General features: G+C 38.3%; 3 protein-coding genes across 3 annotated transcripts in view; 2 read left to right on the top strand and 1 right to left on the bottom strand.

The window, feature by feature from the left end:
- The window catches only part of LOC135200805 (heparan sulfate 2-O-sulfotransferase pipe-like), a gene marked incomplete at its 5' end in the record, with an annotated part of 17,896 nt that extends 16,743 nt beyond the window's left edge, over positions 1–1,153 (top strand). Inside the window, 1 exon segment of the mRNA XM_064229463.1 lies at positions 68–1,153. Within this exon segment, the coding sequence (XP_064085533.1) occupies positions 68–246 (179 nt within the window).
- The window catches only part of LOC135200806 (angiotensin-converting enzyme-like), a 139,679-nt gene that overhangs the window by 88,721 nt on the left and 23,458 nt on the right, over positions 1–27,500 (top strand). The gene's annotated exons all lie outside the window — the stretch shown is intronic.
- Positions 2,643–22,222, bottom strand: LOC135200466 (angiotensin-converting enzyme-like). The gene is made up of 19 exons (XM_064229122.1): positions 22,102–22,222; positions 21,227–21,312; positions 19,567–19,669; positions 19,057–19,196; positions 18,396–18,507; positions 15,985–16,046; positions 15,940–15,952; positions 14,675–14,791; positions 13,074–13,160; positions 12,365–12,420; positions 11,519–11,663; positions 8,801–8,907; positions 7,413–7,520; positions 6,550–6,665; positions 5,682–5,826; positions 4,347–4,476; positions 4,118–4,209; positions 3,683–3,867; positions 2,643–3,097 (listed from the first exon to the last, which is right to left on the bottom strand). The coding sequence occupies exons 1-19, from the start codon at positions 22,147–22,149 to the stop codon at positions 3,009–3,011; spliced, it is 1,941 nt and encodes a 646-aa protein (XP_064085192.1). The 5' UTR covers positions 22,150–22,222; the 3' UTR covers positions 2,643–3,008.

Genomic DNA, 27,500 nt, shown 5'->3' with positions numbered 1-27,500 from the left:
ATCTTCTTAAGTTAAGTCCGGAAACCAATTTGGAAGACGCTAAAAGGTTCATTTCGCTCACTTTCAGAGGAGATGCACGGCAACAAGATCCTGACCAACCAGAACTTCTATAAACCCCAAGTGGAAGAGAAGGCGCGGGAATACCTCAGCAGGAACTTCACCATCGAATTCGAATTCTACGATTTCTTGAAACAGCGACTAGACAGACAGTACAGAGCCATTGCCGCGTCTCTGCCATCTACGTAAAGGCTGCGGCTCCTTTTTGTTATTTGGTGTTATGATTGAAAAAATCCCACTAGTTTGTAGGGAAAAAAGGCCAAAAGACCGTAAATAAGTCGCAAGAGGAGAAAGTGGGCCTAAGGGTTGTGCCCCTATACCAGGAGGAATCGTGAGAGATAGTTTTAGCCTGTCAAAACGCGCACAAAAAAGGAAAATTGAAGACATGGATAATTCAGCGTGCCTCGTTTTTTGCCACATTGCATCCTGTAAGATTATAGTGAATTTAATCCGGAAGAAACTGCTAACTCGTTGGTTCTGTTTTTTTTTTTTTTTTTTTTTTTATTTATAACGACCGTTAAGATGCACAATCATTTGAATGATGCAGGCAAAGAATCTTTCATCGGAAAACGAATTCACACTTTTGATATGGTCATATACCTGCCTAACCATTATATATATTTTATATAGACATACCATGTCTGAGTATTTAGTGAAGCCGAAGGCAGCAATAGACTATAACATCCTTAAGAATGCGGGAATCCCGTTGCCACCGAAGCGGGCTACTTGCGGATGGCTTGTTTTTACACATTAATGTAAGAGGTGATGTTCAGAACTTCAGAAGGATGTTAACCTCCATTTCTTTTGAAAAGGAGCAACAATTCCCACAGACAAGCTTAAAATAAAGCTATTAACTTGTAAAGTACACTTTATGAAATAGAACAATAAGAACAATCAATTGTGGAGAGAGAGAGAGAGAGAGAGAGAGAGAGAGAGAGAGAGAGATTCATTACACAATAGGAAGTACAATTGGGAAAATACGACTTGATTGAATGGAAAAAGTCTAACCGAGATGTCGAATAAGTGTTCCGTTGTAGTAACCGCTTAGTTGACAGTAGCGACCATAAATCAGGTAGAGAAACAATTGTATAAATCAGTTTACAACTAATATTTTACTATTGGGATATTTTAACTTTTGTAAACCAAAAAATTCGCGTAGTGAATATTCGCCATCTCGTCCAGCGACAACTGTAGCGTCTTGTTTCTGAGGGAATTAGTCCCCAGGTCCTTAAGGACTAGGCCTATGAGTATATTCGGAAACTTATGGTTTGAGCGAGTCCATTGCTCCTTCTAAGGTGACTAGAGATAATGGTAGTCTCAATTCGTATAACTTAATGCTGAAGTCATCATTTAGTACTGAAGGAAATTCAACCAAAATAATGTCCAATGATATTCCAATCAACTGTTTGCATCTGTAGCTTCACCTAATGTAAACACGTTTTATGTGTGCTCTTATGTATATATTGATATCAATAAGTAAGTGAAACGAACATTATTAGCTCTTTAGCCTCACCATATGTATATAGTAATGCTTATTAGATAAGTACATTCTCTATATTTGTTTATTTATGAATGTTTAGATATCAGTACGTGTATGTTGCAAAACCCATGTATTATTAAGTGAAAATGATGATGATAAAATAATGATAAGGTACAGATTTCAGATATTTAATTGCACCTTACAACAACTAATGCTACGCAGCACACCAAGATGTGCAAACAAACACGATTGGTTCTGCAATGTTTATTTTGATAAAATATTAAATCATATTAGCTTTCTATTTGAAAGACTTTGCATGCATAACCGTGATTCATTCTTCTGCAATCCTCACAAACAAAATAGTTTAAAGTTTACAGTTCATACATTCAAAGAACGTTACGACGCAATTATATAACATCCAAAGCCAAATCAGATATAAAATTGACGATAAAATACACACTATTTTTATACAAACATTGCATTATATTATTTCAGTAAATGGAATGTGAATTTGAACACCTCTCTTTGATGATATACATACACATATGCCATACAAGGTAAATGATGTTTTTACTTGGGATTTTAAATACCGGGCAAATATTCAGAAAATGGGAACGACTGGGTAACTTTAGAAAATGGGAACGACTTCAATGTTGTACTGGGTGATCGGCTTGTAATCAAACAGACGTTGGTCTACTTATAACCTTACCAGTTTATTCAGAGATCAAAGTAATCATTGTCTGCTAACACTATCTTCATAAGCCAGCGTAAGTACTGTATAATACGCATAATTTTCAAACCAAGAAGAGAGGAGCACCCAGGGAAAGTTTCGTTTAACGAAATGGAGGGATCATGGAACGGAGAGCCTCATTTGTAGGTAGGTGTTTGGTGTGAATGCCAGTGCTTTTTGGATATCTCTCTCGCCTGGACGCACGTTCATTAGCAAGATGTTTCGGCAGGAATCTTTATTTCCCCAGTCTATACTGGCTCGAAACTTTGAAAAAATCGAGTTTTCAGGCAAGCCAAAATGTCTTTTTTTCTTTCTTTCTTTCTTTCTTATATCAAAGCTTTTGCCGATAGTTTCCCCCCCCCCCCACCCCCCCCCCATTTTTTTTCCTTAGTGGAAATAGTCTTATGATACCAAAGAAAAATAAATGCCCGTTTTTGGCCAGCACGAACACACGCTTAGAGCAAAGAAATGGAATATGGTAAGAAATGAGATACACAGTTTATTGTTGAGGGCCGAGGTGATTATTACCGAATAAGTTTCTTGAATGGGCGGAGACTCGAACGTGTTACGCCAGCGTTTTATGTATCTTAATCACCATTCGGTTTCCATGTAGATGGCGCTTGTTTTATTTATATCAACACCTGATAAAAATTCGACGTATATACGTTGTCATGAAACTATTGAATTTTTGTTTCAAAGAAAAATTAAGAGTATGATGAGGACGTTGAACTATTCTTGGTGTCAGTGAAGTAGAGACAGGGAGTAGAATAACGCGATAGCCACACACAAATTGAGGACAGACGAGTCGGTTGAAGAAGCTGCGCTGATATCTGTCAAGGAGAAAAAAAAAATCATATTTAAACACTTCAGATGGTATTGGTAAATGTACCTAGTATCTCGAATAATTCACCACCAATATCAACCTGAATACAACTGTATCCCACACAAATATATATTAGCCCCGTAGGGTAAAATGCCGAGTGGCCGGCCTTTACCATAGAGCGACCTTCCCGAAAATCGGAAATTGTGGCCTTAATTTGTGACTTGGGGGAAAAAAAAAAAAAAAAAAAAAAAAACTTCGAGAGGTCTCGAGGTTTTGCTTCGACGGACGCTGGCTCTTCACTTAAATCTATCCTGGGTTAAAGGACGTGTTAAAGTACTTTTTCGGGAAGGTGGTCGCGCTACGGTAGAGGCTAGCCATTCGGTATTTCACCTATAGACTCATACTGCGTCCGGGTTGCCTGTTGAGCTGTACTTTGTAAGTTTTTTTTTTTTCACAAATTGTTTAATCTTGTAAAGCTAAGTATTAGGATCAGAATACAAATAATATCCCTTAAAAATCAATGCATCGTAAGGTAGAGAGACAAGCAGTAACAGATGCGTCATAAATGAAACTAAAAAGTAGCACTATTTACCGTCTAAAGATCTCCATGAATCGCCCCACCCAATGCCGTCGCCGCTTTTTCTGTTGTCCTCCTTCAGCCACTCCTCCAGGGGCTTGAAGTAATCCAGCAGCGCTCGGGCGCTCATGCGCTTTTCTCCCGTCATGACTTCCAAGACCTCCCACCAGGGCTTGGAAGCTCCGAGGGACAGCATTTTCCTGCGGGGAACCATAAACAGATTGCGTCTATTTTCGGAATGGGTAGATCTAGCTAATAACTCCGCGTCGGGTATTTCTTTGGAAATTACAGTTTCCTATAGTATTTGGATGGCTCATTAAGAATTTAGTTATTTTTTGAAGGTCGACTGTAATTAAACGCTAGTGACTTCGTTTTTAAAGTAGTATATGGCATGTGTATGTATGCTTCGTTTAACGTATTTTACTTAAATAAATATATGGAAAACCTTACGATAAAATCTCTCCAGCTTCTTTGGACCCATAGAAGTCACACTTGTGGAGAGGACCTCGGTGTCCTGCAACTTCGCAAAGCTTCTCGTAGAACTGGAAAGGAAATAACCTGAATTAGGACAGACTAAGGAATCTGACATTTCACAGGTAATAAATACAGCGGTTTAGGACTCGCTCAAAACAGTGGTTACGCGCATGTGTTTTCCCGCACACGATCTAATCGTACTTACTTGGAATAGCAATACCGTCCTGGTAAAGTATCTGATCATGTCGTAATCGTTCACTATATGAAATATGGAAGGTGCATCCAGATCATCTTTTGTTCTCGGTACGGGAGCAATGACCCCCAGATACTCCTCTCTGAAAGGTAACAGACCATATAAAAGACATTTGTGTAGGATATTTTTTTGTGTCAACCCTGTATAAAGACGTATTTAAAATACATAGATTTGTTGTAATGTTTCAATGGTTCAGCTCAAACTGAGGGCTGTCATTTAACACATCAATAGGCCTATGTCTTAACTATACTCTGTTTTTTTTTTTTTTTTCATGTGTCCTCCCGCCTGTGGTGTTTGCGTATGGTAACACTGCGTCCTGGGCTTTAAATAGTTACATTCAGCTTACATTCAACAATAATAACAATATCCTATTTCGAATATTAACTGTGTAATTCGCATACAGTAAATTATTAAAACACTTTTCAGTTGCAAATGTACACCCAGATATCCATTTATTTACGTAAAACCTACACATAGCGTAACTATCTAAAGCCCGGGACGGAGTGTTACCATACGCAAACACCACAGGCGGGTGGACAGATGGAAAAAAACAGAGTATAGATAGTTCCAACCAGTTAAGTCAGTACTGTGTACTTATAAGCTTTTGACAAAGTGTCACAGAAATTAAACGAGGTTCCGGGAGCAATTTATTTTTTAAGATAAAATGTGCACCAAGTCGGTTGGCATAAAAGTCTGTTTCCTTTGTGTTCCAACTCTTTTAAAGGATTGTTGGCTATAATAGTTGGTGTAATGCTACAGAAAACGTTCCCAGTGGGTCAGATGTACCATGGTGTAACGTTCCCAGGAAATATTGTTACGTCACAAAAAATAAATGGTGAAACGTCGTATGAATTGTTCTCGATTTGGTGATCTGTGATCAGTTAATGAGTAAAGGCGTTGACCCACTTGCACGTTTCCTGGTTTCTTGTAGCATCTTGGCGCCAAACTGTTAATGAAGGATGCAACAATTGACGTATTTGTTCTGATTCTCTAGCGGTGCAAAATAGCCTGAACTGGTGACAAGAAAAATTGCAAAAAGCCCTCGTTTGCACGTCTTCGCTATAATGAACAAACGCATTTTCGATGGTGATCTGACACACAAAGTCTTTGTTACTTTAGTACGAAGTTTGGCGGCAAGATGCTAAATGGCGCCAGAAAACGTGCTATTATGGTACTATCTTGGCGTTGCCGGAAGAATGCTAAGTTTTTCCACTGATACAGCAAACTAAAGGCAACTGTTACGTTTTGCGTAAACGTTCTCCTTGGACTCGAACCTCCACAACTTACTTGAGATCCCAGTAATGTTTATTCCACGTTCCGTCCTTGTAATCTCCCCTAAAAGCTCGCCAACGCCAGAGGTCATTCACCAAGTGGAAGGGAAGAGTTGTGATTGTTTTGAGAGCTGTTCGCAGTAGGAAATTGATGTCGGTTTCTGTAGAAAAGAGCGGGAAAGCTACCATCAGTGGAATAAGGTTTGTGTAACAAATAAATCATACAAATGCAATCCGACGACAAGGCCATAGTGAATCTTGTAGTCCTTATACGTGCGGTATTATGGATTATTGATCTCGGAGGAACGGACAGGTTTACAGTGTAATCAAATCACCGTGATGAGCAGAAAGATGTTAGCTGGGTATCGTAAGGTTATTTTTCGTCCGTCACTAGAAACTGTCTTGAATACGCAATATATACGAAGCCTGAATATTTGGTCATTAGTTAACCTGATTTGGGAAAGCTAAAACTGGAAAAAATCATTTTGGGTAAATAGCAATTTGTTAAATGGTTAGCCTAATTAGTTTTCATTTACCTCCCTCGCAAGACATCATTATTCAGGAACTGCGGCATTTACGTAATTAGTGGACCGTGCGTTATCAGTGTCATGAATGTCAATAAGACTTGACTAAACACCCGTAGGAGGGTAGTGCCGTCAGCACTGTGTGTATTTCTTAAGGTACTTTGCAACCCCTTTCATTCCTTTTAAAGAACGTACCTTCATTTATATTCTCTTCACATCTACCCACAGTCTCATAAGCGTTTCCTAGTACTACAGCTATGAAGAGCCTTCCCTAGTTTTAAAATAACAATGTAGTTTAGGAATTATACTTTTCCTTTAAAAGATTTCTCAGTCCTTAGTCTTGTCAGGCTTTTGACTTACCCGTGCTGTTGGGAGACTCTTTCAGTAGGCCTATTTCAGCCAGATGGGTAGGCGTAGACATTGACATTGCCATCAATTCACCAACGGCTTCATGGAAGCCATCATTAGCACCATCTCTGCGAAGCGAGAGGAACAAATTATTCTTAGATACTCTTAGAAATCGTTTGTTGGAGAAAACTAGGTAATAGCTAAATAGACAAAAAAAAACTTGTGCTTTATTATAATTAGATCATAGAATATTCGTTTTGATTTGGGGTTATTCGCACTTATCTGTCCATAGCAGGAGCCATAACTTTAATCTCTCCACATGCAGTCCATTTCTGTATCAAGCAAAACATGTACAGCTGAAATTTGAAACGGTAATTATTATTTCTGAACTAGTATTTTTGGTTACATTATTCAAGGGATTTTGCCCTAATACATATACTGAAAATGGCTGTTCGTAAATAGAATAAATAAATAAATAATTTAATGAAACATTCGGACTTTGATATTTCCACACACACGTACAAAAATCATGGTAGTAATATTCCTGGGAAATTGCAGCACTATCTATACTTACAATTGCCAGCCAAAGCCCGCTACCGCTCAGTGCGATTAGAAATTAATATCTAATGTGGTTCGGACCCCACAATAAGCTGTAGGTCCCATTGCTAAGAAACGAATTGGTTCCAAGCCACGTAAAAAAAGAAACCTAATCATTCGGGCCAGCCGTAGGAGAGCTTTTAATCAGCTCAGTTGTCTGGTAAAACTAATATAGACATAACTTAGCCAGCCAAAACACTTGATCTGCTTATGGAAATGTTAATTTCACTTAAGGCTGTAGCGTTTATTTCCAGACTGTAGCTTTTTACTTCACTGACCTGTAGATAAGAGGCAAATGTGCATACTGCATGAAGTACTGAATGTGACCTAGTTCGTGGTGGATAGTCTCGAAGTCCTCGAAGTTTACTGTGGAGCACATTCGAATCCTGTCAAGAATGTTCAAGAAATTATAGTTACCATTTATTGCTAATATTAGTGTGAGAAATAAGAAAATCCGCGTAAGGGTGAGAGAATTGTTTCATTATTTTATTTACATTTACGAATTCAGGGTGTTTCAACCTACAGATGTAATACTAACTCGGAAAAATTGCTTAGTATTTTAGATTTTTACAGCATTCATAATTAGACCGACGAAGTTCATCCAAAGGTTATATAGTTGAATTGGCGGTACTGTGGCTTGTTATCTACGCGTTACCGTATGTAAATGTAAAGCAGACGGCAGCACCAAGATATCGTTTATAATGTAATTTGTCGACCACGCAATATAGAAATGGGAGTATATATTACTTTGATGCACGAAGGGCTAGTACTAAACACCGTTTCCCAAGGAGCCCCCACCATGTTTAGTACTAACTATACTCTGTTTTTTTTTTCATCTGTCCATCCGCCTGTGGTGTTTTTGTATGGTAACACTGCGTCCCGGGCTTTAAATAGTTACGCTACGTGTAAGTTTTAGGTAAATAAAAGGATATCTGGGTGTACATTTGCAACTGAAGAGTGTTTTAATAATTTACTGTATGCGTATTACACCATTAATATTCGAAATAGGTTACTGTTATTATTGTTGAATGTAAGCTCCCTTTTCGGGGTGGCGAATGGAACAGCCAGACGCAGTGGCGGGAAAATTGCTTCTCTCGCTGTTCACTACGGCAAGATGTCAACGTATTACTTCATTATACGTAAGTATATCAGTATGTACTGTTAATTTTTATAAAGTGCGTTTCAGCCTGATACGATATGACGTAACTTGGTTTAGCATCTGTTTGATGGAATTTGCGTCTGGCTGTTCCATTCGCCACCCCGAAAAGGCAGCTTACATTCAACAATAATAACAATATCCTATTTCGAATATTAACGGTGTAATTTGCGTACAGTAAATTATTAAAACACTTTTAAGTTGCAAATGTACAACCAGATATCCTTTATTTACCTAAAACTTACACAGCGTAACTATTTCAAGCCCGGGACGCAGTGTTACCATACAAACACACCACAGTCGGATGGACAGATGAAAAAAAACAGAGTATAGCACCTTTGAATAGATGAGACGCGTAGATAACAACCCAAGTAGCAATGTTGAATTTTGTGATAAAAACTTCTTAGAAATCCCGTTATTTTACTCTTCAAAGATACCTTTTTATGCTAGAAATTTTTAAAGTTATGTTCTATAAGAATTGATAAAAAATGAAAGTGACAAGTCGGTTACCTGAAATCTAGACCGTCATAGAAATCCCAGGCGGTCGCGTGACATTCTACTTGACGTCCTTCAGGCCTCTCGAGCATGGATTTGGACCAGAAACTGTCGACCACTGGCTGTTTGAATAAATAATTGTGAAAAAAATACGCAATTTAAAAGTTGTTTGTAGTTGCACCAAAATACATCTAACGCAATTGTGAGGACAATACGAATAAAAGAGGAGTTATTTTAAACCAAGGAATTCATTCCCGTGGTGGGGATAATGTCGTCAGTGAATCTGTAGGCATTATTAAAGGTTCTTTGCAGCCTCCGTTCTCTCTCTTCCATCTTGCTATCCATCCTCGCCTACAGTGATTTCATGATGCAAATGCGAGGTTTTCTTCCTGTTACACCTTTCAAACCTACCCACTCTCAATTTACGATTCTCGGCAATTCCATTGAGGAGTGAGAGATGTGTATTTCTGGTGATAGAAGTTCACTCTCGACGTGGTTCGGAAGTCACGTAAAGCCGTTGGTCCCGTTGCTGAATAACCACTGGTTCCAAGCAACGTAAAAGCACCATACAAACAAACAAACAAACTCTCAATTTACTTTTCAACGCTGAATGACTTCATAGATCCCAGTGCTTGGCCTTTTGGCCTAGACTCTATACTCCCAGGAATTCATTGCCTTTGCACAGTGAATCAGAATGTCATCAAGAACAAAATTATCTTAGGAGTACGACGGAACTGCACCATCACTTCTTAATACCTCGTTTTCTCTTGTCTCACAAGTCACCAGCCGCATTGCGTTTACTCACTAGACTCACTATATTGCATAAATCTATATGGGAATCGCTATATACCCTCCAGAGACTTTACATACTCATCATCATAAGGAATTTTATTCATACGACCCGTGTGCTTTTGTGCTTCTGTTTGACATATTGAAATAAAGGACTTAACGTTCAACAGCAAGATCTTTAAGTCACATCAACAGTTGCTGGCTTTAACGATTTTATATTCAGCATATTTCTTTCAAGTATAATGGCTGTTTAAAGAAAACAAAGTACAAGGACTTTCCTCGGCCCAAAATCGACCTGCACTTTGTCATTATAGGTGAGTATTTCATATTTATGCACAATTTCGTGTTCCTGTAAAATAAACGAACCAGAACATAATCAAAAGTTGGCTAAACGAAATGCACCGCAATCTGAAGTGTATTTGACGTGTAGTTGATGATAATACGTATTCGTGCATACAAATATGCATATTTATGTATATTTATTATTATATAATTGCGGTAATTATGAGGAAGAGCGTGGCACGTAGATGATGTTTATTGATGAATTTTTTTTTTTTTTTTTTTTACTTTAAGGAAAAGGGTTTATACAATAAAATGTAAGTGAGGATTTGAGAAATTTCCCGTCTTATGCTCATAGTTTATTTATATTTTTACTTCAATCGCCGAGGGTCTGGTACTAAACAAGGTGTCCCGCCGAACTTCCACTAAAGTAAATGAGCCCCTTGAGGATGAACTTACTGTGAGAAAACATAAAGATACAAAATTTCTCATTATCTCTTATATTCCTCAGATTCTCGCCTTTACTGCATTATATCGTGACGATTATTATAAGCATATTTCCTTACTGTTCAGTGAACTTTCATCAATAAACAAACAATATCTCCGTGGGGAGCTTTTTCTTAGAATTACCTGCAAGATTAACATAAATTTCAGAATTTTGGCTTTTTGTAAGTGTTCGTGCCAAGTGGCTTTTTGAGAAGTTGAGAAGATTTCACAAGTTAATCACGACCTGTTTCATGCAATTTGGTGAAGTAAGTCTTCTTGATAGTTATTGTTTAGAACTTTAGATGGTATATTCCCATAGTTATATGCAGACTACTAATCACATACACAGATGGAATTCATTGTTTGCATTTTTTACTAACTGAATTTAAACGCTAGTTACACGTCTTGTCTACTACATTAGGTAGTCGGTAACTAATTTAATAACAGTTTTCTTCATGATATTCTCGGGTATTTGAGGCTTTCTGACGCTCTGCTACCTTGCCCTTTTAAGTGCATGCCGAAAACATCGAAAAATCTGAGATTTTAGGTTTATTTTCATCTGCTGATCACCTCATCTCTCCGCTACTTCCCAATTTGTAATAAGAGATAAACATTTCATGATGTTATTGTTACCCCATCTTAGTTACCGCCTTAGTTTTCTTTGAAATTGCCCCGCTCGCATATCGTTACCGTTTTCTTTGGAGCTACCCATCTTCCCTATCGCTTTCGGTGTCTGGATGTGTTTTTTAAGTACTACTGGATTCTGTTACTTGGTAACACGGGTTAATTAAATACGTCAATACAGTTTTTACCACTTTTCAAGCAATCTCTCCTTAATCCAAGAGGTTTCCATTCTCCCCCCAATTTATTTTTCGTCTCAATACTTTTTTTTCCACCCAATTTCTGGTACCTGAATTTCTTACTAATTTGATTTGCAGTTATGTACATATTCATTGTTTTTATACAGTTATCACCAAAATAAATTTTAATACCAGAGGATCGCAGTTCTTGGCTATGATTAATTAACATCAAAGCACATGAAATTACCAGAAACTATTGCACCACCAAGCCAGCTAACCACGAACTATTAATCATAGTACTAGGTACTTTTATACCTGAAATGTTTAATATTGAAACAGAGCACTGAATGAAATAGCGAATGCTGTCATGATCATATACCTTCATGCCCATCGAGGTAAAGAATTCATTCGCCATTCTGAACATGTGTGTGACGTTGTAGTTCTGGTCAATCATGGCTTGGGTCACGTCTATATCCGGCTGGTCCGGATACGGGACGATTCGGGGATACAAGTTTGTCCAAAATCTGAAAAGTATACGAAAGTCGTTACGCTTTGAGTAGATCATAAATTTTATTACGAGTTTTAGCCAAATTAGTTAATGTTACGATGATATTATTGGATGGACTGACGCAAATTGATTTATGAGAAATAAGGACATTTGTAAGGTAGAAAACCTTGACCCATAATGAGGATAAGGCTCGTCACTTAGGACAATTCCCCCCCCCACGCCCCTCTCTCTCTCCTCCTCTCTCGTCGTATCTCTCATTCTCTCGTCATCTCATCTCACTTCTCCTCTCCCCCTCTCCTCTCTTCCTCTCCTCTCAATCAAAACCCAGTCTCCTCGTACGTACTCCTCTCGTCTCCTCTCAATTTCGTCCTTCCGCTCTCCATAAGAACTCGTCTCTCTCTCCTCACTTCTCTCTCGTTCTCTTCTCTCTCTCCTCTCAACAACTGACATTGTGATACATAATTAGAAAACATACATTTTGTTGAAAGTATAAACCTCATTCCTCGTTATATTTTTTTTTTTTCCATTTTTAAAGTACTTATTGGTGTTAAAATTGGTATTATTCATAAATAATTTTGGTATTGATTCTAGCTTAACAATCCAGTAAGTCTGTTAACTTGTCAAACAAGCACCCATAGACTGGAATGGACACTGATCTTGTTTAACTTATTTCCCATTACTTTCAAATTGATTTTCCCCAAGATATAATAGACTCACCTCCCCCACATATCGCCAAGGATGCAGCCCGGAAGGGGTCCCCTCTTACTTATGGTCTGAAAAGAAAACGAGGTATTTAGCATTCGAGTGATGGATATGAGACATTATTATATAGTAAATCAAGGAAAATGTGCTATCTTATCGTGCGTATAAACGCAGTTAGGTCCTTTGCATTAACAAGACAAAATCTTATAAACAGGAAGGATAAGGTGTTCTATATTGATATGAGTACGTTGAAATAGCAGGATTTAAGATTTTTTTTGGGGGTGGGGTGGCTGCTCTGAGAGAACAGTAACCACTGTCATGACTGCTATGCTATTTGAGACAATTATATACACATACACACGTCACTTAGCTATTTAGCTATGTCCATTTTGGATTATTTCAACTTTGCACGTACTTCAACTGTACAAAGATATTTTTTTCCCCTGGGTTTTGGTTAAAATTAGTGTTTAAAGATTCACATTCATATCACTAAGCGCACGTAGGAATTAATTCACAAGTAAAATATAGCCCTAGTTGTGTATTACCTATTATAAATGAATGAGGTTGTGACTTGAATATTTTCAACGTGTCTTGACTAGCAGAACGAGTCTCACTCGCTGCATGAGTAGTTTGACGAGGGATAAATAAGAGACGAAAAAAAGTTAGTGAATTGTGACGAGCGCCTTACCCACCGCCATCTTGAATCAAGATGGCGGTGCCTTACCCCGTATCTAGGTAAATCCGCTCTTCTGTACTGGTCCATTTTCCACTTCCCGACAGACGTGCACCCGTTGTTCAAAATATCGGCTTCCTGTAATCATAATAATGATGCTAATAATTTTCATTTAAGAATTGTCATTACCGTAGCTCAGGCGTTAAAAACTACTTTTATTTGAAAATATGCTGCTATTGTAATTACAAGATTCTACAGTTCAACTGCTGGGCTGTAACCTTGGAGAAATAATAGCAATTCCTCGAAGGCTGTAACACTCGAACTGTCTAAGGCATAAATTTTTCGAGATTAAACTTTTTAAAATCAGAGATTATGGTAACCCAGATTTCGTAAAAAAAAAAAAAAAAAAAAAAAAAAAAAAAAAAAAAAAAATCAAATTATTAATGGACCGAACGGTAAACTGGTAAATATTACATATAACAGAAATCAATAAAGTCAATCATTAGTAAATTGTATTTAACCAACTTGAATTTATAAGAAAACTGAAACGACTTGTTTAGAAAACCGAAATAGCATAAAGGGTGCTATACTTTGGTTTGTTATCTGCGCGTCATCTACTCAGAGTTGCTATATATCAATAGTAATAAAACGCCGCATGGTAATTTTAAAGTAGACGGCCGCACGAAGATATCACTCATTAATATATTTTGTCGACCACACAATATAGGAATGGGTGTATATGATACTTTGATCCCCGAGGGGCTTATAGTACTAAACACGGCCTCCCAAGGAGCTTCCGCCATGTTTAGTACTATAAAAGAAGTAGATTCACATCAGCCGTGCATTTGATGTCTAGGCCAGTCCCTTACGACGCTCCTGATTGGCTATTGATAAGCCAATCACAGGGTTGGAAACACTCTCGAGAGAGAGTTCACGTGGGTAGGATCTATGTTCCATCTCTCCTGAGGTATACTTCTTTCAGAAGAGGTGGAACATACATACTGCCTATGTGAACTCTCTCGAGAGACAGAGTTTCCAGCCCTGTGATTGTCTTAACAGCTAATTAGGAGCGTCGCAAGAAACTGGCCTAGACGTCAAATGCACGGTTGATGTGAATCTACTATAGTGTTAAACACTGCGTTCCAAGGAGCTTCCGCCATGTTTTAGTACTAGCTAGCACCACTATACTCTGTTTTTTTTTTTTTTTTTTTTTTTTTTTCCACCCGCCTGTGGTGTTTGCGTATGGTAACACTGCGTCCCGGGCTTTAGATAGTTACGCTATGTGTAAGTTTTAGGTAAATAAAAGGGTATCTGGGTGTATACATTTGCAACTGAAAAGTGTTTTAATAATTTACTGCATGCGAATTACACCGTTAATATTCGAAATAGGACATTATTATTGTTGTTGAATGTTAGCTGAATGTCACTATCTAAAGCCTGGGACGCAGTGTTACCATACGGAAACACCACAGGCGGGTGGACAGATGGAAAAAAACCGAGTATAGGAGTGGTGGCGTGTAGATAACAAACCAAAGTAGCACCGTATAAAGTTAATAAGTACTAAAACGTAGTCAAAGAACTTCAGGTACTGACACTGATAACGAAGAAAATGTCAAGGCCTTCAATTTCGAAAGCCGGAGCTATATAATTACCGAACTGCAGTACAAATTGTACAGCTTCTTGCGGACGTAGGCGTGCACTAGGCGGTAGAGAGGGTCCAGTTCCTTGTAGAGTTCCAGAATGTCGTCCTCGAAGGTTTCAGTCTCGTACTGGAAGGGATTGGATACCTTATTAGTCGTTTGAATGAAGTACACTCCACCCGGAGTGCCACTTAATTCGATGCTTCAGAATGTGAGACTGGATTTTTCACGAAACGAGTTCAGGTCGTAAACGTTGTATGATAAATCCACAGTTCCCCCTTTTATTGGCACATGATGTTTACGGTTATTTACGAATATTGGAGTTCACAAAAATATCTTAAAAATATAAATAAAATAAGCTAGCCTTTTCATATTCTTTGATAAAGTATTTTATTGTTTTTCATCATTTTGCATAAAATTATCTATCGCTTGATAGGCGACTATGTATAAGGGAGATTAAATGAAAATCTGACCTTGACATCGAATTAGGTATTTGACAATCCTTTGATTATGGTAGGTAGCAGTATGTGGTGAAATTATGGGGCTTCTAACTTCATAACTCCATCCTAAAAGCTTGCTAAGAACCTGAGAGAGCCCTCGAAAAAAACCTAGTTAAAGAATGTATGCATTTATGTACATACATTAGTTTTCATTTGTTCCTCGGAGATATAAAAAACTGGTTTAGTCATTGCCTGTCTTTTCTTGCACTGTTTGGGTCCCATTTATTGTTTTAAGGCTCATTCGTATATAATACACTCGACGAATAAACATGCCAAAGAATACCTGCATGCAACAATTGAGTTTTTGCAATGACCTAAAAATGTAAAATTATAACCAGGAATCATTCACACACTCATTCTTGCACTTCGTACACACCACCGTCGACATTCAGAAGAAGAAAAGTCATCGTATTTTTAACAGTTCCGTCTTTTCTTAAAGCACTATATAAAAACAGCCACAAATCACTCGTGGCTAGAAATTCATTTTTAATGTAAGATTTACGCACTACATAACATTCTAAGTCTTGTTATAAAAGGCGCCACAAATCACCGCGGTTTTTATAAAGTCTTCCCTGTGAAGATGGATGGATCGCTTTCCGGTGTTTACGAATTCTGCAAAAAGAGGAATGAGATGCGCAAACACAAATATATATATATATATATATATATATATATATATATATATATATATATATATATATATATATATAATACATCAAACGACGAAGGACAAAAATAGAAAATGACCGATGCTTCTTAGTACCAAGTTAAACGTACCTTCATTCTTAATTGTTCTTCCGTAGGTCCGTTACGGTACGTTACGACCGTTGAGCTGGGCGCCCTTGTTTCTTCAGCTCGACGTATTGAAGGTAGTGGGGCCGGATCTGCGTCAAATAGGAGTTACAAGGATTAGGATGTCCTCAAAGACGAAGATGGTGTTGTTACAGTTTTTTTTTTTTTTTTTTTTTTTTTTTTGTAGCTCTTGGGGTTCCACGGGGAGGGGGTTGGCCGTGATTCCAACGTTATCTATTTTTTTCTTTCACTATTCCTTCTCCCCTTTCCTTCCTGCTCTCCCTTCCTACTTTCCTTCCTGCTCTCCCTTCCTACTTTCCTTCCTATTTCCCCCTCCTCCCTCCTTTCCTTTCTATTTCCCCCTCCCCTCCCTCTCTCTCCTATTTCCCCCTTTCCAGCTATTTCCCTCTCTCCCCTTTCCTCCCCCTCTGCATCCATCCCCCTTTAATAAACCTCTACCTCCCCTTTACTTTCCATATCCCTCTGCCCTTTTATTCCCATCCCTTCCCTTCCATTTCTTTTCCCTCTCCTTGCCTTCTTCCTCACCCTTTTTTTTTTTTTTTTTTTTTTTTGTAGCTCTTGGTTAGTTTCCACGGGGGAGGGGTTGGCCGTGATTCCAACGTTATCTATTTTTTTCTTTCACTATTCCTTCTCCCCTTTTCCTTCCTGCTCTCCCCTTCCTACTTTCCTTCCTGCTCTCCCTTCCTACTTTCCTTCCTATTTCCCCCTCCTCCCTCCTTTCCTTTTCATTTCCCCCTCTCCCTCTCTCTTTCCTTATTTATTTCCCCCTTTCCAGCCTATTTCCCTCTCTCCCCTTTCCTCCCCTCTCCATCCCCCTTTAAATAAACCCTCTACCTCCCCTTTACTTTCCATATCCCTCTGCCCTTTTATTCCCATCTCCCTTTCTTGTTCCTCTCCTTTCCCCCCTCTTCCTCTCTCTTGCCTTCCTTCCCCCCCTCCACCTACTCCTTTTTCTCATTTCCCCTCCTCTCCTCCTTTGCTAATCCCTTCTCCTCTACCCCTTTATTGCCATCTCCGTCCCCCTTTTATTCCCATCTCCCTCCTCCACTCACAGTGGCTGCTCTTCATGTATTACCACTTGGATAATACAAGACGGGGTATTTTCTAACTATCTAATTATTTTTATTTTCATTCTATTTATTTATTACAAACTGCTTCAGTTATTGCTTCCCTTGCGTTTTCTCGTTATGGCAGTAAACGCGAAAAAGGGGGACGTTCCCCCCATCACAAGACGCCAATAAAAATGACCATTTAGAGAAACAAAGGAGGTCGAGAGGCTTATTTTGGGTAAGACATCCCGTTGCTTATCTTAAGGGGAAGAGTCGACCTGCCATTTGCATACATTAGAGCATAATGAAAACAGCCCCAGGTTTCCCGCGCGCGGTAACATATACGGTCTCTCTCGCTCCCCCCAACCCTCCCCAACTCCCCTGAATTCAGAGAGAATTTGGAATTCTCAGACGACGATTTAATTTACGAGGCTGTTTTCTTCGCAAACATGTACTACTTTACTCAATTTCTTTCCAACCCTGCGAGGTCGTGTCTCCCGAGTTCAGAGATGAGTTTTGGAATTCCCCCTGACGACTATAAGTCTAATTCGGTTGTCTGTTTCCCTGGCAAACATGTATTCCCGTACTTTTCCCCTCAAGTTCAATCGCCATCTTTTAGTGTAGTCTTGCATGGTGATGTCAGTTTTGATTGGTCGCTTTCAAGATGCATATCATTCCATTGAGGGGTTAGAGATGTGTATTTCTGGTGATAGAAGTTCACTCTCGACGTGGTTCGGAAGTCGCGTGAAGCCGTTGGTCCCGTTGCTGAATAACCAACCACTGGTTCCATGCAACGTAAAAACGCCATACAGACAAACAAATCAAGATGCAAATGGAAACTAGATTCCACTGAGCTCTATTGTATGCATATAAATAAATGTTCGGTACAGAAGGGGTAACAAGTGAAGTGGATTATAATGTACCACGAAACAATCGGATGATTTGGACTGAAAACATAAATACTAAAAAAAAAAAAAAAAAAAAAAAAAAATACTCTAAATGCCTGTACCTTGTAATACCGCCGATTGCTTACTCGGGCGCGTGCTAAAATCTATGGTCAAATAGCACGTTGTTTCACCAACGAAAATTAAAATAAAAAACGCTACATTTTATTAGAAATTATTTATCTGTTCTGTTTAACATGCACATTATTTTTTTCATTATCATCCTAATAAACCAAATCAAGAATATTTTTTACATTTTCATTCTAATAGATATATCATAAATATCCTATCCTAAAATTCCTGGATCTAACTTTTTCAGGCCGTTTTCGGCTTTTCCATAGACCTTTCCTAACCCTCACCCCCCACAAAAAGAACAACAAAGTAGTTTGTAGGCTTACTCCCCTAGTGTGCGAGAAACCACCCTTACCTTCCTGGCGACGTTCGTTCTCCAGGACTCCCAAATATGAGCGAGCAGAGTGTAGTTTCTAGACGTCGCCAGCAGCTTCGTCAGATCAGGCTCCAGGTTCAATTCGACACTCCTGATGGAGACGAGGAAACACAAGGATAAGTGGTGTGTGTATTGACGAGTGATTTTTTTTTTTCATCGGATAAGAAGCAAACATCTGCAAAACTGTTGGATAAAACGTTTTATTGACATCAATTCCTAATGACTGATTCCCTTGGTGATGCGGGTTTAAGTATGTATATATATATATATTATATATATATATATATATATATATATATATATATATATAAAAAATTATATATATAAAATGTATGTATGCATCATGTACATTGTGCGTATACATATGTATATATATAATGAAAGACTATTGTCAATCCATATCAGTAAAATTATGAATGGGCTTTAATATATATAGATAATATATATATAATAATATATATTAATAATAATAAACAAAATTTATTTTCGTAATTAGAAGTATGGTATACATATGTATATATATTAACCCATTCATAGTTTTGCTGATATTGATTGACAATGGTCTCTCATTTGCTTATAGACCAAACACTCGAATCTTGCACCCACCCACCTACCCACTACCCACCTACCCACTACCCACCTACCCACTACCCAGCCACCCACCTCACTCTCCTGGTCGTTGTGAAGACAGACGGTCCCCGTAGAGTAGATCTCGCTCATGATGGATCCCAGTTGAGTCAGGTTCTTCTGATCTTCTTCTTCCAGTTTCGCCGGAAACGCCTACGCAAGTAAACACATCAGGTGGATTGGATGCATCCAGAGAGAGAGAGAGAGGGAGGGAGGGAGAGTTGTTTATCGGAATTAGGTTAAGAAAGATGGAGAGATTATTTGCATAGAGAGAGAGAGAGACATATCGGAATTGGTTGACTAAGAAGGATGGGGAGAATAATTGTAGAGAGAGAGAGAGAGAGAGAGAGAATCTTGTAATCGGAATTGGTTGAGTGAAAAAGGGGAAAGAATAATTGCAGAGAGAGAGAGAAAAAAAGTGTTGTAATTTGAATGGCTTGAGTGAAAAAGAGGAGATAATAATTACAGAGAGAGAGTATTTCGTCTTGATTTTTTTTTTTCTTTTTGAGGCATCTCTGATTACTGGATATATTTTTTGTTTCTTAGAAGTACAGGGTAGTGGCTTGTATCTGTCTCCCTCCAAATTGGTATATTTTACATTCTTTAAACCATAAAACTGAAAACTCCTGAAGAAGATACATATAAGCGTATAGTATATATATTCTTATTTAGATTATAATTTGAAATGTAAGTATTAGAGTTTGTCACGAAACTATAATTGTCGTTATGTCTGTCCGTCTGTCTGTCATTCAATCATGGCCAAAGGCTGATCCGATGGGCATAAAACTTGGCAGGATTATAGTGGGGACCCCTAACATGGTTTATAATGGGGTTTCATCCTCCCTCCGAGGGGGGCGGGGGTGAGAAGGGTTCCCTGGAACGGAGCTGGTTCTGCCCGTGAAACGGGGCTGGTTACACCCGTAGACTTAGTTACTTTATGAATGTATCATACATATTAGTTAAAAAAACACTAGTGAGTCCTTTACACGAAGCAGCAGATGAATATATTCTGTGTAAGGATTGGGAAATTGCTAGTCTTAATAACACTTGAGTTTTCCTTCATGGACGGAATCGCAGTGAATAGTATACTTCTAAAAACAAAGTATAAGTCTAAGCTGATTTTGTCGTTACCTTTTAGGGAAGTAAGTCTAACCTGATTTTGTCGTTACCTTTTAAGGTCAATGAAAAGCCATGGAATAAAATGTCCGCTCTTGGTCTTTTGCCTTAATAACTTTTTAATCGCAATTTGATAAATCAACTTCGTTATTCACTTATGATAATTCTTCGATTCCTTTCAGGATTAGTTCTCCCCTCTCTTCCACCGCCAAACAAACGGTGCAAGCAACAAAAAGCAATCAAGCATCAATACAAATACTGCGGAATAATTTATCGGATACTAAGTTACGCCCAATTACGGTAATTGTTCGCACGGTTCTTAATGAAGTTGATTATCCATTACCTTAGAATGATGGGATTGCGTGGAGAGAGAGAGAGAGAGAGAGAGAGAGAGAGAGAGAAAACTAACCAAATACATATAACAATTGGAAGACAATGCATACATAAATATCAAATAATTTGCCCTGAGGGGAGAAGGTGCCGTCAGTGCACCTCACGTGGTTCAATGTATGCATTACTAAGGATTGTTTGCCGAGTCCCTTCGGCTCATAGCTACACTCACCTTTTACCCTTTTACTTTACCTTCGTTCTCTTTCCTCCTTATTGCTGTCCAACCACTTCAACTTTTTTTTTTTTTTTCACTTCCCTAAGTGCTGAATGGCAGACTGTGTTCCAGTGTTTGGTTTTAATAACCAAATTTTCATTAATCTTTCAACCACGTGTGTGCTAGTTTTTTTTAAATTCCCTGCGTTCATTTTTTTTCAGTTTTGGTTATCTATCATAATTCGGCTCTCTCTCTCTCTCTCTCTCTCTCTCTCTCTCTCTCTCTCTCTCTCTCTCTCTCTCATATCTTTCCAGACTGAATCTTACAAGAATGAGCACTCTCTTTCTCTTCTCATATCTTACCAGCTGAATCTTACCAGAATCTCTCTCTCTCTCTCTCTCTCTCTCTCTCTCTCGTCTCTCTCTCTCTCATCTTACCAGAATCTCTATCTCTCTCTCTATCTCTCTCTCTCTCTCCTCTCTCTATCTTACCAGGTCTTGAGCATCCTCATGTGTTTCGGGACGAGAGGGTATCGCTGATCGCCCTGTACCGACTTGACTGTTCATACATCTCGCCCTGGAATTTGGACGCTTCCAGCGAAGCCTCTGCCTGGAAGAGATTTATACACGCAACTATTAATACGTTATACTTAATTTAGTTTCAGATTAGATATTTCAAAGGACTCATTAACCTTTTCCTTTTTAATGAGTTCCATGCGTTTATGGATTTTAGTCCCGGTGTTATAGGCGACGATAAAGTGATAATAGGATTTGATAAATGGGGCCCGCGTTTCTGTACTGAGATTGAATGGACCTTCGATTTAAGCTGCAAGATGGACTGAGATAAGCTGAGGAATTTGAAACTAATTATCTAGATTGCGGAGTTCATATGCAAACGCATGGCGGCCAATTGGATTCTTATGATTCACAAATGTCTGAATGAAATTTTAAGTGTAGATCAATACTACTGGATGCAATATATAATACTTGTTCTCTAGTTTATTCAAAAATAAGATAGACCTACTGATATAATGCTTGAATCCACGAATACATACAAATCAGGAATTTGAACAATACGAAATTGAACCAAACTAGATATTTTCTCCGCTTTGTGGCTTATTTTTTCCAAAAAAGAAAAAGGAATGTCTACCAAAATATTGCTTGAAACGCTATGATATAACCAGAAATTTGGGATCTTACCTAAATAGTAACCCCTAAGGGTATGTATTCACCTATGCCGCGTGTTTAGTATAAGGCAGTTAGGGATGACCGTAGAAACAAACAAAAGACTGTAAATATATTAAAGAAAATGACCCCCAAGAAATATCAGTCATAGAAAACGACCCTCGAACTTTGGCGGGGACGTCACTGTGGGTCACTATCCTAGAAAGTTCCGTACCTTGGCTTCCTTGTTGTGTTCTGATGTTGTGACGTAGGCCCAGGACATGAGCGAGACCTTATTGTACAGTTTAGCCGCCTCCGACTGGTAGCGTTCCAGCAGAGCCCTCGCCCCGGCCTCCGCCACTCTGAAACGGCCAGGTTATAGGTCAAAACTCAAAGCACAGACATTTGTATCGTGCGTCGATCTGTAATAAGACAGTGATATATATAATTGTATATATAAGCTCCAGCTGCCGTGATGCTATCAACGACACTTACATGCCAAGTAGGGCGGGAGTTCTCAAAACAAGTATCATTAACTAAAAAAAAAAATTGCAGGCACTCATTATCTTTAATGAAAGCAATTAAAATACCGACTCTTCGAATACCTTCACCAGCAATGGAGCTACGTAGATATTAATGTAATTTTGTTTTAAATAATTTCTTTATTTTTTCATACTTGAAAGCTAACTTAGTTTTTTATGCATTCTTTAAAATTTTAATTATTTTGGAACGCTCCCATATCTCATGATAAACGTGTATTTCTTATAAAATCACTATTGCGAAATTTGATACATTTTTTCGTTAAAAAGATGACAAATTGTACTGGTTATTGTCTTATTTCGTTAAAAATATTTAATGTTATTTATGTTCGTTACAAAACTTGTGTACGTGTGGTATTGTTTCTCATAAATATGCAGGTTCCATGTAAAACAATGAACGATATATTTCATACTTAGAATCCTTCTTAATGAGTACAGTGAAAGGGTCATTCACAGAAATTAAAATCTATATTCGATGGCGTCTACAAAGTTAAATTTGTTTTAAATACTCAGGTAAATTCTGGAGTAGGGGAAAATTGCGGACTCAGAAACCGAATAATAATAATAATAATAAAATTAAAGCGAATAATAATAATATTCAAATTAAAGCGAAGGTCGTAAATAGAACGATTAGCACATTAAGAAAGTTCTTATTTCGAACAGGCTAACTGAAAACGGTCTCACTTTCATAACTTAAAATTTCGTATAGGCTAATGAACGCTGCCTCCCTGTCAGTGCTTCGAAAACGTTCTGATTTCGCATGGGCTAATGAACGCACCCTACATTTTAGTGCTTCGAAAACGTTCCGATTTCGCATGGGCTAATGAACGCACCCTCCCTTTTAGTGCTTCGAAAACGTTCCGATTTCGCATGGGCTAATGAACGCACCCTCCCTGTCAGTGCTTCGAAAAGGTTCCGATTTCGCATGGGCTAATGAACGCACCCTCCCTGTCATTGCTTCGGAAACGTTTTTGCTTTCTTACGGCCTAATGAACGCACCCTCCCTGTCGGTGCTTCAGAAAAGTTTTCTCTTTCTTACGGCCTAATGAACGCACCCTCCCTGTCAGTACTTCGGAAACGCACCCTCTTTTTCAATGTTTCGAGTACGTTTGAATTTCGTAAATGGCAAATGAACGCAGCGTCGCTTTCAATAGACCAGGGGAGCGATCAACAAGTTAGTTACTTAATGAGGTCGTTCAATTGGGCCTTAATTGTATAATGTTGACGTAGGCTGGAATGTTGACATCGCCAGGTGGGCGGATTGTTTACAAGAGGCCCTGCAAGAAAACACTTCATTCATCTGCGGAGTAACAGATTGATAATGACCCTTTTTCGTTAGGTAAGGCACAAATGACGTTGGTTTGTTGGTTTGTTGTCTCTCTCTCTCTCTCTCTTAGTTACTCGATATCTCCCGATTAGATGGATTTAGTGCGATCATCATTAATATCTCCCTGTGTGTTTGACAGTTTCTCTTTCTGAGAGAGAGAAGGGAGGCGGGGATCTCTTGGAATTTCTTTATATAGCATCTTAGGTGTGTGTTTGTGAGTGTGTGTGTCGTGCAGAAACAAAATCTAAAAATATTTAATCTCTCTCTCTCTCATTAAATACAAATGCTCTACTTAGTACTACTATTCTGTTGAACCCTGATGGCGTGAAGAAAGTGCCCTGCTATCGACTTTATTGCCAAATGTGCATAGAATTGTCGTCGAGAGATTCTTCATTAAGAGTCGACGCGGCAGGTAGCTAGTGCGATGCCAATTAAAATGAAATAAATTAAGGTCAAATTAGTTGTAGTTCAACTTCTGCTATAACCACACGGAGGGGAAAATTGAGTGCTTTGTTTATCGCTAGCGAATCTGGGAAAGTTGTTTTTGACGGAATATTAATTGTTTTAGGTAGATTTTTTTCTCAGCTCGCTTTTGATTATTTTAATATTTCATTTCCTTTCCTTTAAAACTGTTTTGAAAGTCCTGGAGTAAAAAAACCAATTACATAATTCTGTTATTTAGGTTTAACTGTTCTCGAAAGATCTTTCAGGTCAACATTTCGTATGTAGTTGTTCGGACGCGCGAGTACGCTCACACGTATATATATATATATATATATATATATATATATATATATATATATATATATATATATATATATATATATATAGTGATACAAGGCACAGGGAACTACTCCAAGCAACATAGTCAGAGGAAGACGGACGAAAACCACACATCACTAGGCTGTCTTTTTTATTATTTTGCCGACGTTTCGTAATTGTTTACAGAATTACATCTTCTGGGCTGCACATAAGAAAAGATAAAAACATAAAAAAGTTAAAAAAGTATAGTCTAAAAGTTAATTTAAAATACATTAGGGTAAAAATGAAATCGATAAAAATAAAAACAAAAACAACAAACCACCTAGAGGTGAGACAGCAAGGAACTAAATGGAAGGAAACCACCACAGTACGAACTTATGCTAAATACAATTGACTCGCAGAAGTATGGGTGTTTAATGATGGTACGATGTTGTTTTATAAACAACGACTCAAGGATTGTTAACTCTTGAGGTTTGGTAGTATGGCCGATTACACTGAAATCTTTGTTGTCAATGTAGTTTTACATTGTTTTGCATGGTTCCTGATATTGGAGTGCTCTGGGTTTGAGATTCTGCTCCCTGTGCGGGAAACTGATTCCCCGATGTGAATCGATGCGCACCTTGAGTAGCCGACTGGTGGATCCCACGTAAATCCCTGAAATACATTTAGGGCAAGTATATTTGTAGATGACACCAGAAGACATATAATGGACACAGCTGATCTTTTAATCTTAAACAATATAGGCTCCTTGTTTAAGATTGAAGATCAGCTGTGTCCTTATATGTCTTCTGGTGTCATCTACAAATATACTTGCCCTAAAATGTATTTCAGGGATTTACGTGGGATCCACCAGTCGGCTACTCAAGGTGCGCATCGATTCACATCGGGGAATCAGTTTCCGCACAGGGAGCAGAATCTCACCCAGAGCACTCCAATATTCAGGAACCATGCAAAACAATGTAAAACCTACATTGACAACAAAGATTTCAGTGTAATCGGCCATACTACCAAACCTCAAGAGTTAACAATCCTTGAGTCGTTGTTTATAAAACAACTCGTACCATCATTAAACACCCATACTTCTGCGAGTCAATTGTATTTAGCATAAGTTCTTACTGTGGTGGTTTCCTTCCATTTAGTTCCTTGCTGTCTCACCTCTAGGTTGGTTGTGTTTTTATTTTTATCGATTTCATTTTTACTCTAATGTATTTTAAATTAACTTTTAGACTATACTTTTAACTTTTTTTATGTTTTTATCTTTTCTTATGTGCAGCCCAGAAGATGTAATTCTGTAAACAATTACGAAACGTCGGCAAAATAATAAAAAAGACAGCCTAGTGATGTGTGGTTTTCGTCCGTCTTCCTCTGACTATATATATATATATATTATATATTATATATATATATAATATAATATAATTATATATATAGATATATATATATCAGATATATATATATATAAAATTGTATTTTATTCCTGGCAAAATTTCTGGAATGCTTGTGGAATACCATTAGGCTTTTAAAAAGACTATGAATCTCTTATAAACTACAATTATGTATATATATATATATATATATATATAATATATATATATATATATATATATATATGTGTGTGTGTTTGTGTGTGTGTTTGTGTGTTTAATGTGCATACGTGAGTGCAATATCCCACCCCCCCCTCCCCCACCTATAAACTGGTAACCATTTAGAAAGAGCATAAATAGAGCGCCCATAACCCCCTAAAAAGTGCTGCCCAGGAATCCGCTGCCGGTAACCAAAATAGCCACAAGGATGCGATACGACAGTTTCAAGAGTAGGGGAGTTAACGTCGAAGTGTCCCATGTTACCATCATCCATCATCACCCCTTTCCGCGCCTGTCACCTAAGATCTCTGCTTCCGACGCCTCTCTCTCTCTCTCTCTCTCTCTCAGGAACCTTTTCATCCTTAAAATTTCCTCTCTCATTCCTTGCCTGCCAATCTCTAACGCTCCCGCCAAATGTGCAGCAGTTGTTTACTATACTTCCCTTGCTTGTATTTGGCTTTCCTATGTATTTTTTACCGTTTTCTATTTAAACTTAAATTTCCCGCCTATCATAGCAGTCTTCACCTGTTTACTAACTTTTCCCCATATGTATCTCCTTTTTATTTATCTGTGAGGTTTCCGCCATTCAGCCCTACCCCAACCAGTTAACTAACAGCCAGTCGTCCTCCCACCAGGCTATTTCCACCCTCCCTGTCAACACCAAGTCCTCCTGAATCCCCGAGTAGTATAGGCCGATGCTCACAAGTGCCTGTCAAAACCTGCCCTAGATGCGGATAAAGTGACGCCACAGTAGTATGTGAAAGGGCGGCAGTAAAAGGGGGACATGCTTTAGAATGAGAAGTAGAGATGGGGGGGCCGTTATAGGGGCGATTCTAGGTTGCTCGAAGGGACCTGTGTCTTCAGAATTGGTTGAATCGACGTGATAGCGCACAGTGAAATGGTTCCATCTCAGTGGTATCAAGTTTGTTTAATAGTTATGTTTTAAGATTGGATTCGGTGACATTACTTCAGGGAAACAGATTAGTGGAAATAAAGTTATAGGCATCGCGTAAAAAACGTATCTCAATCTACTTACTCAACAGTTTGTGATACTAAAAATATTCCTCAATGCTCTGCTATTACGTTGGTTCACTTCTCCCTACATGTTGAAACGACACGTCTCCTCTTATTTAGTCTGGTGCTTCCCGTAGATTACAACACAACTTACCATATTCCACCGGTAGCGAGTGATTTAGGCCGACTTCTTGCGACAAGTGTTAAAAAAAAATTCAAGTTTGTCGTCTGTTTCTGCTAACCAACTTACTCTAAGCATCATTTTTGAAACATTATTGTGTAAGACATTCATTTTTTTTCACGAATGGAAAAAGTAGTGTTGATTTTTTTCTTCGCAGTTAACAGGTGCCAGCACCACGAATCTCTCAAAAGTCGTGTGAAATAGAGGGTACTCGTTTACAGAAGTCAA

Source organism: Macrobrachium nipponense, chromosome 27 (assembly GCF_015104395.2).
Source record: "Macrobrachium nipponense isolate FS-2020 chromosome 27, ASM1510439v2, whole genome shotgun sequence".
NCBI lineage: Eukaryota > Metazoa > Arthropoda > Malacostraca > Decapoda > Palaemonidae > Macrobrachium > Macrobrachium nipponense.
The sequence above is the reverse complement of the archived record's forward strand: the minus strand, read 5'-3'. Positions and strand labels throughout refer to the sequence as shown.

Excerpts from the sequence above, each read along its gene's own strand:
- LOC135200466 (XM_064229122.1), bottom strand. The coding sequence starts at position 22,149 with ATGTCCTGGGCCTACGTCACAACATCAGAACACAACAAGGAAGCCAAG. Across the intron at positions 16,047-18,395 it reads GAACGAACGTCGCCAGGAAG|ATCCGGCCCCACTACCTTCA; the intron begins GTAAGGGTGGTT and ends TATTTGACGCAG. Across the intron at positions 6,666-7,412 it reads CATTTGCCTCTTATCTACAG|AGATGGTGCTAATGATGGCT; the intron begins GTCAGTGAAGTA and ends CTCGCTTCGCAG.